The 12,451-nt window shown below is 40.2% G+C and overlaps 1 protein-coding gene across 2 annotated transcripts in view; it reads right to left on the reverse strand.

Annotated features, from left to right (window-relative positions):
* The window catches only part of LOC136101637 (uncharacterized), a 66,309-nt gene extending 55,656 nt beyond the window's left edge, over positions 1-10,653 (reverse strand). For both annotated transcript variants that reach the window (XM_065837937.2, XM_065837936.2), the window contains exons 1-8: positions 10,468-10,653; positions 10,012-10,112; positions 9,555-9,624; positions 8,606-8,736; positions 6,838-6,926; positions 4,121-4,220; positions 2,711-2,754; positions 1,447-1,524 (exon numbers count right to left, since the gene is read on the reverse strand). In XM_065837937.2, coding sequence (XP_065694009.2) covers positions 1,447-1,524; positions 2,711-2,754; positions 4,121-4,220; positions 6,838-6,926; positions 8,606-8,736; positions 9,555-9,624; positions 10,012-10,112; positions 10,468-10,633 — 779 coding nt within the window. In that variant the 5' untranslated portion in view covers positions 10,634-10,653. The remainder of the gene's footprint in view (positions 1-1,446; positions 1,525-2,710; positions 2,755-4,120; positions 4,221-6,837; positions 6,927-8,605; positions 8,737-9,554; positions 9,625-10,011; positions 10,113-10,467) is intronic.
* Between the last annotated feature and the right edge of the window lie 1,798 nt (positions 10,654-12,451).

The following is a 12,451-nucleotide window of genomic DNA, read 5'->3' on the forward strand; positions in this document are numbered from 1 at the left end:
TTTATGAAACAAGGTCTTCTGGATTCAGTTACAGGGGATTTTAAGTTTCATAATACAGCTTAACAAAATCATCAGGAGATATATCAGAATAGGAATAAAATTAGCAGTTTTAAGTTTCCAAACTGAACAGAGTGTCTCGTTACTATAAACCCTCTCATTTGATTTCCCATTGAACACACAGCGAAGAGCAAGTGCAGTTTGTTCAGGGCTAGTAGCCTTCTAATAGGTGAAAAGAACTGTTCTGACCCTGTTTCTTTCAATCCCAAATGTGCCTATACCTCTAAGTCAGCAGTGTTCAGGAACTCAGAAAAGCAGAACAGATCTTCCAGGATCATGCTCTGAATCAGCAACAGTCACTGTAAGTAAGAGAAAAAAAGCTCTGCAGCCCTAGGGAACTAACTCAGGAGAGGAGCTTTTCAGATTATGTTGTGCTAGTTCACCCACCTGGACTGGAGGTTGTCCCCAGGGGCCTCCTTCCCAGGATCAACTTGGGAGCAGGAACATGCTCCATGAAAGCCACCCTTCCCTCCTGCACCCCTTCCACTGCCCTTCAGCCCTTTCCTCCATCACTTAAAGGAAGTTCAGCCCTTCTCATCACATCACAGAATCGCAAAATGTTAGGGATTGGAAGGGACCTCAAAAGGCCATCTAGTCCAATCCCCCCGCCAGAGCAGGAAATGGCACAGGACAAGATTCCTCCCTCTCATCCCAAGGAAAAGACTAATAAACCACAGCCAAAAACCACTCATCCTATGCAAAACATGTTCCCTGACGCTTTTTAAAAACAAATCGGTCAAAAGCAGGCTACATTACTCTTCCCCTGTGGTACTTCTCAGCAGGCGGAAGGACCTCCCTACATGAAAGTCTAATTCAGTAGGTCTGAACACAAGACAACACACCTAAGTTTTTGAAAGGACTGACAGCTCAACACTTTTGCGGAGATCAGGTCACACAGCAGGAGAGGACTGCGACACACCTTCATCCCTACCAAAGAAAATGACATAAAATCCGTGACCGAACAGTAGGCAACTCTGATCTAACTGAAGACTTACGAAACAGCATCCACAATATGCATAGTCTTTTCCATTACAATCACACACAAAAGCCAATAAAATCTTTAAAAAAAAAATCTGATGATATAAAAGGGAACAGAAAAATAATCTTAAAAAAAAAAAAAAGGAAACAAAAACATCCAAGGGCTAAAAATTTCTTCACCTCATCTGCTTATTAAGTTAACAAAGAAAACCCCCAGTTGACCAGAAAGAAAAACTGCAATAGGGAGAACACACTTTGCAGAAGAGCAACATTAAGGTGGAAAAATATCAAGAGGTGCATATTGCCCCCTCAAAAGAAAAAAGTAGAAGCAGTTTTTGCAACACATACAATAGTAGGAAACCTCATCTTTGGCCCACTACAAACATATATGCTGATGTCACAGTTACCTACCAGTCTGGTACTGCATGCCAGTCAGTGAATATTCCACCTGTACATTGAGCACCACATTCAATGAGATGACCTGCAAGGCTGGGAAAATGGAATTCAAATAATTAAATATTCTGTAAAATCAAGCTTCACAAATCCAGCTTTAAAATGTAATAGTACAGTGGAAATAAAGCTAAATAACAGAACATGCTAATTTTCCCCCCACAGGCATCTAATACATTTATAAATTTTGCATTAAACATAACAAGGGATTCTGAAAGATTAATATAAGAAGAGTTGGAAGGAATCACTTATACATGAAAAATGAAGTTAATTTCCCGAAAAAAAATAAACACCTAAAAGATTATCTGACACCAAAACCAAAGTTTCATTGGTCATTTAAGAATTCTTGATGTAAATTTAGTATCTTAACAGTCTGCACTATGTATAACTATATACGCAAAGCCCATTTTTAATTCGGGAGACACAAGATCTCACTTCCAATGAGAAAGAAAGAATGTATTATGATTATGTATTATGATTTTCAAATCTTTGATTGTGATAGTCCATAAACACTCAATAGTTACAGGGAAAATCATCATCTATCATCCCCAGTTTGGTGGAGCCAGAGTTTCTCTCTGCATTTCTATTCGAACAACAGGAGGTCCAAGCACACTATTACTAGGTGTACTTGGATTACCTAAGCAGTCACTCATTTTTATGAACTCCAACACAGCCTGATCTTGCAGAAAGTTGAATTAGGTGACAGAATTTTACCCAATGTTTTCCGTGTCAGATTCTTAACTGTAGGACTTACAACTAGGGTTTGAAAATGGGAGTACTGACATGGAGCTTCTGTAAAACCACACAAGGATGCTGACTTCTGACTGACTCTCCTGCACATCTTTGAGGATAAAACCTGCCACCATCTCAACCATGAATACAGTGACGGCCAAACAGAGAAAGCTGGGAATCACTGGTCTGTACTGTAAGATTTCATCTCTTGACATAAAATGGATAGGAAGAGAAAGTTAAGCTGATAAATAAAATCACTCACTCCCTTCCTCATTTTGTTATTTTACATTGGGTCTATAATGAAGTTTCTGTAATTTCCATTCCGAATAAGAGAATATTAAGTGAGCCTTAAAAAAAAACCCAAAACCTAACAAAAATCTTCAAATAAATGAATTCAATAATAATATGCAAAATCACCACTTCAAAAGTTCTGTTATCCTGACACTGTATGATATGACACATAAATTCACTCATTTCTTCTTATATCATTTACCTTCCTGCAGCTAGCAAGTCAAATTCATCCCTATTCCAGCCAAACTAGAAGAAAAATACAAATACGTTACATATATTAAAGTTTCACACAGTACAGAAAACTGCACATGGTATGTTCATTATTTTGAGTAACAATTCATTGGATGTTTTTACTTAACTGCAGAAGTCTAAAGAACAATAACTGGCAGAAGCTGTACATTGATTTGAGTTGCTATACAGTAAGTTAGTGTAAGAGCTCTGATGTATTTCAGTTTTTCTCTTATTAATACACCCAAACATAAATTCTCAGTCATACTGTCTTCAAAAAAAAATGGAAGTGCAATATTCACTTTATTCAAAATTTGCATATCCCAGAGGTTTAAAATCTAGCACTTGTTTTGTGTCACATAAACAAACCACTACACTTTTTCAACTTTTGAAAGTTATTACTTCCTGGAGTATTACCAGTCATCCTTAAAAACTGGAACTATGTTTTCTGTTTAACTAGCAATTATATTTCCCAAGTTCAACACAATGCAAGTAACATATATACATTGCTTCTTATTTAGAACCTCACAGAGATCTTCCTAAAACTTTTCAATAAATTGGATAATGCCTCTCTGGAGTAAATAATACCCACTGAGAACTACTTTGAGAATGTAAGCAGCTAGGAATAAAATAACAAGTCATAATGGCAGTTATAAATGGGAAAGTTTAACTCTAGATTAGGTAATGTTTGACATGCGTGAAGTCAGATGAGCATGAAGTTTTAGAAAGGATGTTTGTAACAAGCCACTAACACTTTTAAAATATGCACCAAAAGAAAGCTTCCATATTTCACAGTGTGTGGTCATTCACAAAAAGGTATAACATATTCAAAATACTCCAGAAAACCACATATCCTGCTTGTATAACTTGTTGAAATTCAAGGAATTTGAGAAATGTTGTACTGAAACTCAACTACTTAGAATAAAACTGCTTACCCATTCAAAAGCACCAGTGTTTTAGACCACCTCATGTGCCTTCCCTCTCCGCCTCCCAAAACCAAAGTGAGTTCTACTATCACCACCTTGTGGTAAAGAAAGATAGACCTGTTCCTTAACCTTACACACCAGATTTTAAAGAGAAGGGGAAAAAAAAACCACAACAACTAAGACTGAAATACTGGTGAAACACAGTAAGACTTCCTTAACTTCACCAAAACACTTTCCAGCTTCATGATACGCAAGTTCATAAACAATCCTGCTGTAAGTGTAGGAAAAGTGGAAGCTGGCAACTTTTCATGCATCTAAGGAAAAAAAACCACTTAAGGCGCTCATTATTTTTAAATTAGTAACTACATTTTCATAAGGGAAAAAAAAATGACATACAATGGTTACTGAATATTCATTCCCATATGTTCATTATCATACAGAAATTCATTTGTACTTACAGAATGAATGAGTGGTCCTAAGACAATCCCACTGTCAACGCATCTACCTGTCACAACAATATCAGCTCCAAGGTCAAGAGCTCTGCTTATTGGTCTTGCACTAAAGATGACAAAACAAAACAGAAAACCTTTTACCTTTTTAAGCATCATCTAAAACAACCCATAAAAGTCAGTTCCCTGAAACACACAGGATAAAAATAACTTTAAAATCCTGTAGGAAACCAATTATATCAACTTTAACAACCAATTTGTTATTTTGTATATACAACAGTAGTATTTTAAAAAGCAAACATCAGAACACCCTATCAAATTCAGGTACCTAAATCACATAGTTGAAACAGTTGTCTTGATGGTCACAGAAACTGTCTTGAACATAGTGCAAAGAGGGTCACTTCTATTGCCAGTAACAGAAATTAGTGTTTTTCAGAGATTCATTATTCTTATTTATTTGCAGATGAGTCTATAAAGACCAATATTCTTCACAGAGAAAACTTGGTGGCTCTGCCCTCCAATTTTTAATCTTTCAGGTCAAATTCTGTAAGTGTTTTTAGAACTTGCAATATCAACCAACTTCAAGAAGAGCGCCGTGCAGTCATTATTTTCAGAGACTCAGGCAACAGATTTTCCAGGTTTGTTAGGTAAGAGTCAGCCCAGGCAAAATTAGTTGAACCACTTGAGTTCCCATGCATCTGTTGGATTCTTTTCCATGAAAAAAACAGCTTGAAAACACAAACCATGTAAACCATGTGCCTTGAAGAACAAAACCAAGAGCAGTGTTTTACTATAGTTTCTATGGACTTTGCCCTGGTTTTGTCAAGAGGTAAGTTAGAATAAACAGAAGTTCTCTTAGTGATTTAAACAGAAAAAGTATGTGGTTTTTTTTCCCCACTATTACATGAACCAAAGGATACTATCTAGAACAACAAGCAGATAAACAGCATATAGAAACAACTTACACCTTTGGGCACAGTGTTAACTAACAGTCACCAGTAAAAAGCACGAATGGGGCTTCTGCATACATACATACAGGATACTGATAGAAAAACTGTGTAACTACCTTTAAAAAGCAGTAAATAAAGCCATCTGGCTCTTGTTGTTAAAAATGTACATGCACTCAATCTACAGAACTCCTAATAGCCCAAATCAGAAACAGAAGAAACAATACCCCAGTGCCAATTTCTAAGATGTTTACAAACTTGAATCAAACTGTAAACATCAGATTTATGGAATTAAAAGTGAGCTATCAGCAGAACCTACAGATTTTACCCAATACACTCTGATGTTGACTTCTTTTATATGTACAGATTGATCATTTAATTTATGAATAAGCATCCACTGCTGATGGTGTCAAAGAAAAACATAACTTATGAAAATGACTAGTTTAAGAGGCTGGTATTAGTTTTACATTTCAGTGCAACTGACTTTAAGGAGGCATAAATAAATACCACTTTTATTAGAAAACCAAGAGCAACAGTTCACTGTTCTAACATCCATTAATGAAGCAGAGACGGATGTAACAGATTTTTAAAATGTCTCATCCTCATACGAGTCTGCTTTTGTGCTCATTGGTTCGATTTGCATTGCTTTTTAAATTCATTAATAAATCATGAATCACCAGAATTGGAATGAACATTTTCTCACCCAAGTCACAAACATTATTTCTTAGATTTCATTTACAGTTACTCATGATGTGCAGATGTTGCAAGTCGAAGTTTAACAAACAGAAAATCTAGCAACAACAGAAAACACTGAAGACAAATTTTAAAAGACTCATCTATTAAAACGCTCTTGTTTTATAGAGAAAAATACATGCTGTGTTGAGTACAGCCAGATCCTTTTTCTGCCAGAGATACATTTTTGGAAAGTGCAACAATAATGATAAGAGAGAGAGCACAGCAGTTTTTTCCATAAAGGTAAGAAAGGGGAGACTGCGTGCATAAACTTTAGACATACACCAAACAGAAAAACAGGAGGGATTATATATATATGACATGGAGGATGGAAAAGCAAAACCAGGATCACCATGACCATCAACTGGAAGCGATACTGTCTTTTGGGAACAGCTGACCATTGTCCCATTTCTCAGTCCTTCCCCTTTGATGGACTTGATGGACATTGATCTACCTGAAGAAGTTGATCGTGACAACGAAAATGCAATGGTTCACATATAGGTAGCTAGAACGCCTGCATTTTGAGATTTATGGGAGGCCTTTAATATCATGAAGGAGGCAAGGGAGATCTTTTAAAACAGTGATCCATGCTGGAAAGCCAGTTTCCAAAATCCCAGTGCTACAAAGCCTGGCACACAATCCAGTGCAGCCTCATGGAACCTCCTACCACACTGAGAGCACATCCCAGCACTTTAATTCCTTGGTTCTATCGCTCCAGGGGCAACATCCTAAACAACTGCACCATGCAGCAACAGGATAGTCTGCATATGAAAACAGATTTTTGGAATTGTTATAACTAAAACTATTTTGGCTTGAACTAAAACCTGAGGATTCACAGGAGTTATAATGCTAAGGAGTCACAACTGGCAAGGCTCTAAATTAAAAGTTTATTTACAAGTTACAAACATTTTTCTCCTGGTTGCCTGAATGACGTGAAGGTGAACCTCACATACTACACGGTTCTACTTGCAAAACAACACAATGTCAGGAAGACAACATGTTAAAATTATTTTTCCATAATTAAAACAACTTGCTAAAATAACTCACCCAAGATACACATTCATGCTATGAATATTCTCTGGAAATTGTTTGCCACTTTCTAAATCAGTGATACCAGCTCCTTTCAGGTTCTCTTTCTGTTAGAAACCAAAGAAAACACCAAATCTGTGAGTATTTTATAGTATCTACCGTAAGCCTTTTATTAGTATCAGACAATAAATCTCCTTCACAGCAACTCTAATAAAAGTATAATCATTAAAATTAGCAACAATACAAATCAGTTGAATGGCTAAAAGCCCTAGACACACTTTTAGCCATAGTTTTCCAGCACACAGAAAAGTAAGTCAGTCTTTGAAGAATGCTAGTCCATTCACAGATGGCCAACAACAATGTAGTATATTCTCTAAGCTTTTTAAACTGTCTATAACTACTGTAGGACTGAATAAACCAAACCCTGCAAACAGAAATGTGTCTGTCATAACCACCATGGTGGCAGTGGCCAGAAAGCAAGGCTAATTCTGTAGTTCCAGGTGATACTTAGAAAACATTGCATATGTATGAGAGGTAGGTGGGGGTGGGTGGTTTTGACCATGCATCAGGCAGCTTGGGAAACCAGTGGATCCAGGGGCCTGTGACTGTATAGAACAAATGCCTAATGCTAGTTACAGGAGGAATCTATCATATAGTGTGGAAAAAAGTCCTTCCTCTTTCAATTAATTTGGTATTCTGTGGTAAGGACTGAAATCCTCCAAACTACAAATAACATTTCCTAGTGTAAATTATGATGTTTGGTATCAACAGTGTAAGGTGTCTGTAGACAGTAAAAGCTGTCTCTTTTCTGTTCCTGTAAGTTATACACTGACAATAGCACAGAAAATAATCCATTTCAGATCAGAAATGTCCATGCCAAGCTTAAATAATGACCATTTCACTGTTGTACCAGTAATGAAATTCTGGACTACTGGTGCTAAAGTAATTTCAGTAGGGCAGACGTTTCTTGAAATGAAGTCCAAGCACTGCACACAATTCGCAAATAAATCCTGATCATCTTCCACATTTAATAGCATGCAAGAAGTAACCAAGCCTACATAGATAAATAATTTTGCAAGTTAGAGGCAGAGATTTAACCATAGTTCAAACCTACCCCCCTCCTAACCACCATCAATGTATAAGCTGTTTTTACAGTATATTTTCAGGTAAGGCAAACACTTTTTGTGGAACTAGACTTCATACACAAAGTGCCATCCTTTAAGTCAAAAAAAGCCATATATTTCATCTCTAGATTTCAAGGATTTTTTAAAATATTAAAACTTAAATCCTCCCACTTAGTTTTACTGTACTGGCCATAAACAAGTACTTGAGAAAAACAGGTACCTGTAAACAAAATAACAACTACTAAAATGAGTAATGAACATCTGAACACATGGTAACTACATCACATTCAAATTTAAGAGTTTTAACACTCAGGATTATTCATTTTGACAGAAACAATAAGTAACAGCACATCCTGGCTTCTCCTCAAGAGCAAGGAGACCTTAAGTCAGATTCACAGTTTGCTTCAGAATGGTAAAAAGCAGATCCACAGTCTCGAAAAATTCACCCTCATCACAAATCAAACATAAGATGTGCCCAGAATTGTTTTCATGCATTAAAGAAAAATAAAGAGAATGAAGCAACAATTTTTAGATGCTTTTAACGGCAGAAGGCTACTGCATGAAGATACACAAAACAAGTTTCTACAGGACAGTAAATGCCATCTTCATGTCATATAGACTAAAATAATTTCCACAATGCTACTTAAGACAAAGTAAAATACCTCACTCATTAGGTCATCTCCAGCAACAACAGCTATTTTCAAATCAACATCTGCTTTCTTTGCCACCTCCTGAAGGGCAGCTGCACAAGCAAGTGGATTAATTCCACCAGCATTACTGATGACACGAACACCTAAACAAAAAAAGCAAATTAAGTTCAGTAGCATCAGCAGTCACTTGTATTTTAAAAACTTAAAGGGTGCTGAAACACAAGCAAGATGTCATCTTTGCAAGGTGTCAGATATCTAATCAAATAAGTACTAAAATCACATTAAAATATGAACATTATTTTATCTGTTAAAGGATGAAACAGTGCAAAATTGTTTACAGATGCTTAATTGTTATAGATTACTTCTCATCTTTCTTCTATGCACAGAAGGAAAAAGCAACCAAAAAGACACAAATGATCAGGCAGACAAACAGTATCAAAACAACTACAGGAACAGTATTTGACCCAAGTCATTCAAGTATCCGTGCTCTCCCAACAACGGCGTTAGCAAGGTACTGGGTACTTTGAAATATTTCCTCTTTTTCTCTCAAGCTCAGGAAGCTGTAAAGCAATACTAATGTAAACAGAGAGTGATCAGAAGTAGTATTCTAGAACTATATGGGAATGTCAAAAAACTTTTAGATTGCGTTGAAAACATTTAGATCTCATGTTTTAACAAAGATCTGTAAAGCGATCTTCCATTCACAAATTAAAGCTACAGCAAGAAATACATGTACATATTCATAATTAAAGCAAACATTTCAAATTTACACAATGGCACCATCAGATCTGCATTTCACATCTATTAGGATGGGATTTTTGCTGATGTTTAAAACCCCATTCCTAAAGGATAGCAAAATGCTGGGGTAAAAAACAGCTGTTTATAGCAATAGTAGCCAAACAAAGCTCATCTAAGCAAGTGAACTTGATTAACGTACAAAATCATGCAAAGAGTAGCATACCTTTCCTGTGAATATCATTTATATAAGGAGCCATTGCAGCAGAGACAAAATCTGGAGTGTAACCTAAAACCTGAAAGAATCAAAAGCTGTAACCATTTGTCATGGTTAAGTCAACGCAATCCCTCTTCTTGGTTAATAGAAACGAGAAAACAGGGAACAACTAGATCTTAAAATGTTTGGATAATGTTACAGGAAAGGACACGAATGCTTTCACTGGGTGAAACTGACTATATTAAAACAAGTACATAAAAGCGAGAAGTATACAAAACACAGGTGCCCCCAGAACTTGACATATTTTAACCAGGCGCCGAGGGCGATCGGGCCGGGCAGGAGCCGGGGAGGTACCGGAGCCGCCCGCCCCCGGTCAGGACTGCACCCACCCGGCCCGGCCCGGCCCTCCCGCCGGAGCCCGCCCGGGCACGCTGGGGCTGCTCACCGGCTGCCAGCGGCTACTTACGGGAGACTGGGCTTTGGCGGCCGTCAGCAACGACATGGTGACCTCGGAGAGATAATCGAAGACGAGGAAATCCAGCTTCCCGCCGTACAGCAGCTGCGGCACTGGAGGAGCAGGGGAGAACCCGACGTTAGCATCGCGGAAACCCCGCCCCGCCCGGCCCGGGGAGCTGCCCTGCGCCGGGTCGGCGCCCGGCGGTCCCGGCCCGCCGCTGGGCAGGGCTGCGGCGAACCAGGCCGTCCCGCCCCTGCCCTCGGTGACGGGCTTGCGGGCGTCCCGTCCCGCCCCGCTAGGGCGTGCGGCGGCAGCCCCGGCCCGGCCGCTTGCGCAACGGGGCTGCTCGCGGCGCTCCCAGCCGTCGCTCGCCGGCACGCTAGGCCTCGGCGCCTCAACGACCGCCCCGCCGCCCGGTCGGGTCTCCCCGTCTTCCCCGCAGGCAGCCACCGACGCGCCGCATACCTGCGGCCGCCGTGTCCCCCCAGAAGCCCGAGGCGCAGCCGATGCGCACAGCCGCGCCCGCCGGGGGCTCACACCCGCCGCTGCGCCGCCTGCTCCAGCGAGTGGAGCGGGCGGCAGCCCCCAGGAGCCGCGGACCCCGGCGTCCCAGCAGCGCGGCGCAGCTCATGGTGGCTGCGCGAGGGTTCGCGGGCACCGCCCCTGGCTGAGACCCGGGCCCGCCCCGCGACCCGCCCCGGCCCGGCCCAACCCGCGGCAGCGGCCTAACCGTGTCGAGGATGCGCTAGGGGTGTGTGGGGGTGGTTGCGAGAAACGACGGGAGAAAGTTTCTAAACCGCGAGTGTGCTGGGGAGCGCGACAGGAGCTCGGGAGTCCCGTCTGGGCCCCGCTGGGTCGAACGGCTGTGATGGCTCCAGTCCAGGATGTGCCGAAACGGGGCGGCCGGTTTGGTTCTGGTTTTATTCAGGCCCACGTCGGACATGGATCAGTGGCAGGCGGGTTTGTGGCTGCCGCGTCTCGGAGGTGCTGAAGGGTAGGTGAGAGCACCCGTGTCACTACAGAAACACCACGCATGGGGTGAGGGTTAACCTGAAAAGTGGAAAACCTATTCAGGCCAGTGGTAACATCAAAAGCACATCAGATTCTCTGGTCATGACATTTTTATGGAATATTTCCCTCCTCCCATAAATAAAAAATGCGTATATTTAAAAATAAGGCTTTCTGTGGAAGCACGTCTCAGTTTTGACAGGCAGGGTTTCTCAGGTCCCAGACTGATTTTCTAGACAGCAGACAAGAGGTAAATGTCACCAAACCAGCAAATTCCCCAGGAGGAATGATTTCTCAGACCCAAAGTCTGAATCGGAGGGCTGGCTTTGAACATCTACACGGAGGGCTGAACATGTGGAGCAGGAGTAACTACTACTTTTATACAGTCCTAAAATTACTTTCAGCCCTTTGAAGGCAACCACGAGGCTGATGTGGCCAACGGTGAAAATCAGTTTGACACCCCTGAGTTGTAGAGGTACTTCAGAGTGACTCCCTATCTACAGAAAATCCACATCATCCAGCTGATAAGGCAAGGACTGTGACTGAGTTTTACATGCTGATCTGGTGCAATAACTGCCAGGTCTCCCTTAACACGTACACTTTGATCCTAAGTGGTTTTGAATTATCTCTTGCAGAAGAAACAATAATAAAATGTGGGGTCTTTGTGGGAACACTGAAAATACAGCGTTCAGTGCAACATTGACAATGCTAACTGTATCATGACGAGAGGTGGTTTTACTGATGTAAAAGGTCATTATGATGAAAATATGTAAATAACTACTTTTGGAAATTGCTGATAAAGCGTCCAGTAAGACTAATTTCTGATTGCAATTAGAAATTATGCAGTTGAGAGAAGACAGAAAATAATCATGCTGTGATCTTAGGATTTGGTTCTTTATTTAGGGAGGTGCGATATTTTCCTATCACAGAAAGACCATAAAGCACCATCTTCTAACCTCAGTGTCTAAAAAGTTATAAACAATTACTGTTCTCAGTGATTAAACAGGCAGAACCAGAGAGGTCACACAGAAAAGTTGGTTCCCTACACATAGAAAGGAACTAACTTACTTATTTAATTACTATGTTGAAAGCACACAGGTTTTGAGTTCCTATAAACAAGTAAACATCCAAACAATCAGATGGAGGAAAAAAAACCCAAATATGTTGTGTACACATAGCTGACTCCAGATAGCTTTATCCTAAATATACAAATGTATATTTATTGTAGCTCCTTAAGGTAAACTTTGAAGAAAGAACAAGAAATAGCACTGTCTGGTATAAAATACACAGCCATCAGTATACCCATAAAGACAAACGCTTTCTGTAGTTAAATTTTAAAGTGTCTTCTATGTGTGTTTCAATATGGAATACATTGCAGTAAGATTCCAACATACTGTAACATAGCAGGAAATGTGGCTAATCCTCAGCAAGTCTTTCAATG

This window comes from Patagioenas fasciata, chromosome 4 (genome assembly GCF_037038585.1).
Source record: "Patagioenas fasciata isolate bPatFas1 chromosome 4, bPatFas1.hap1, whole genome shotgun sequence".
Lineage (NCBI taxonomy): Eukaryota > Metazoa > Chordata > Aves > Columbiformes > Columbidae > Patagioenas > Patagioenas fasciata.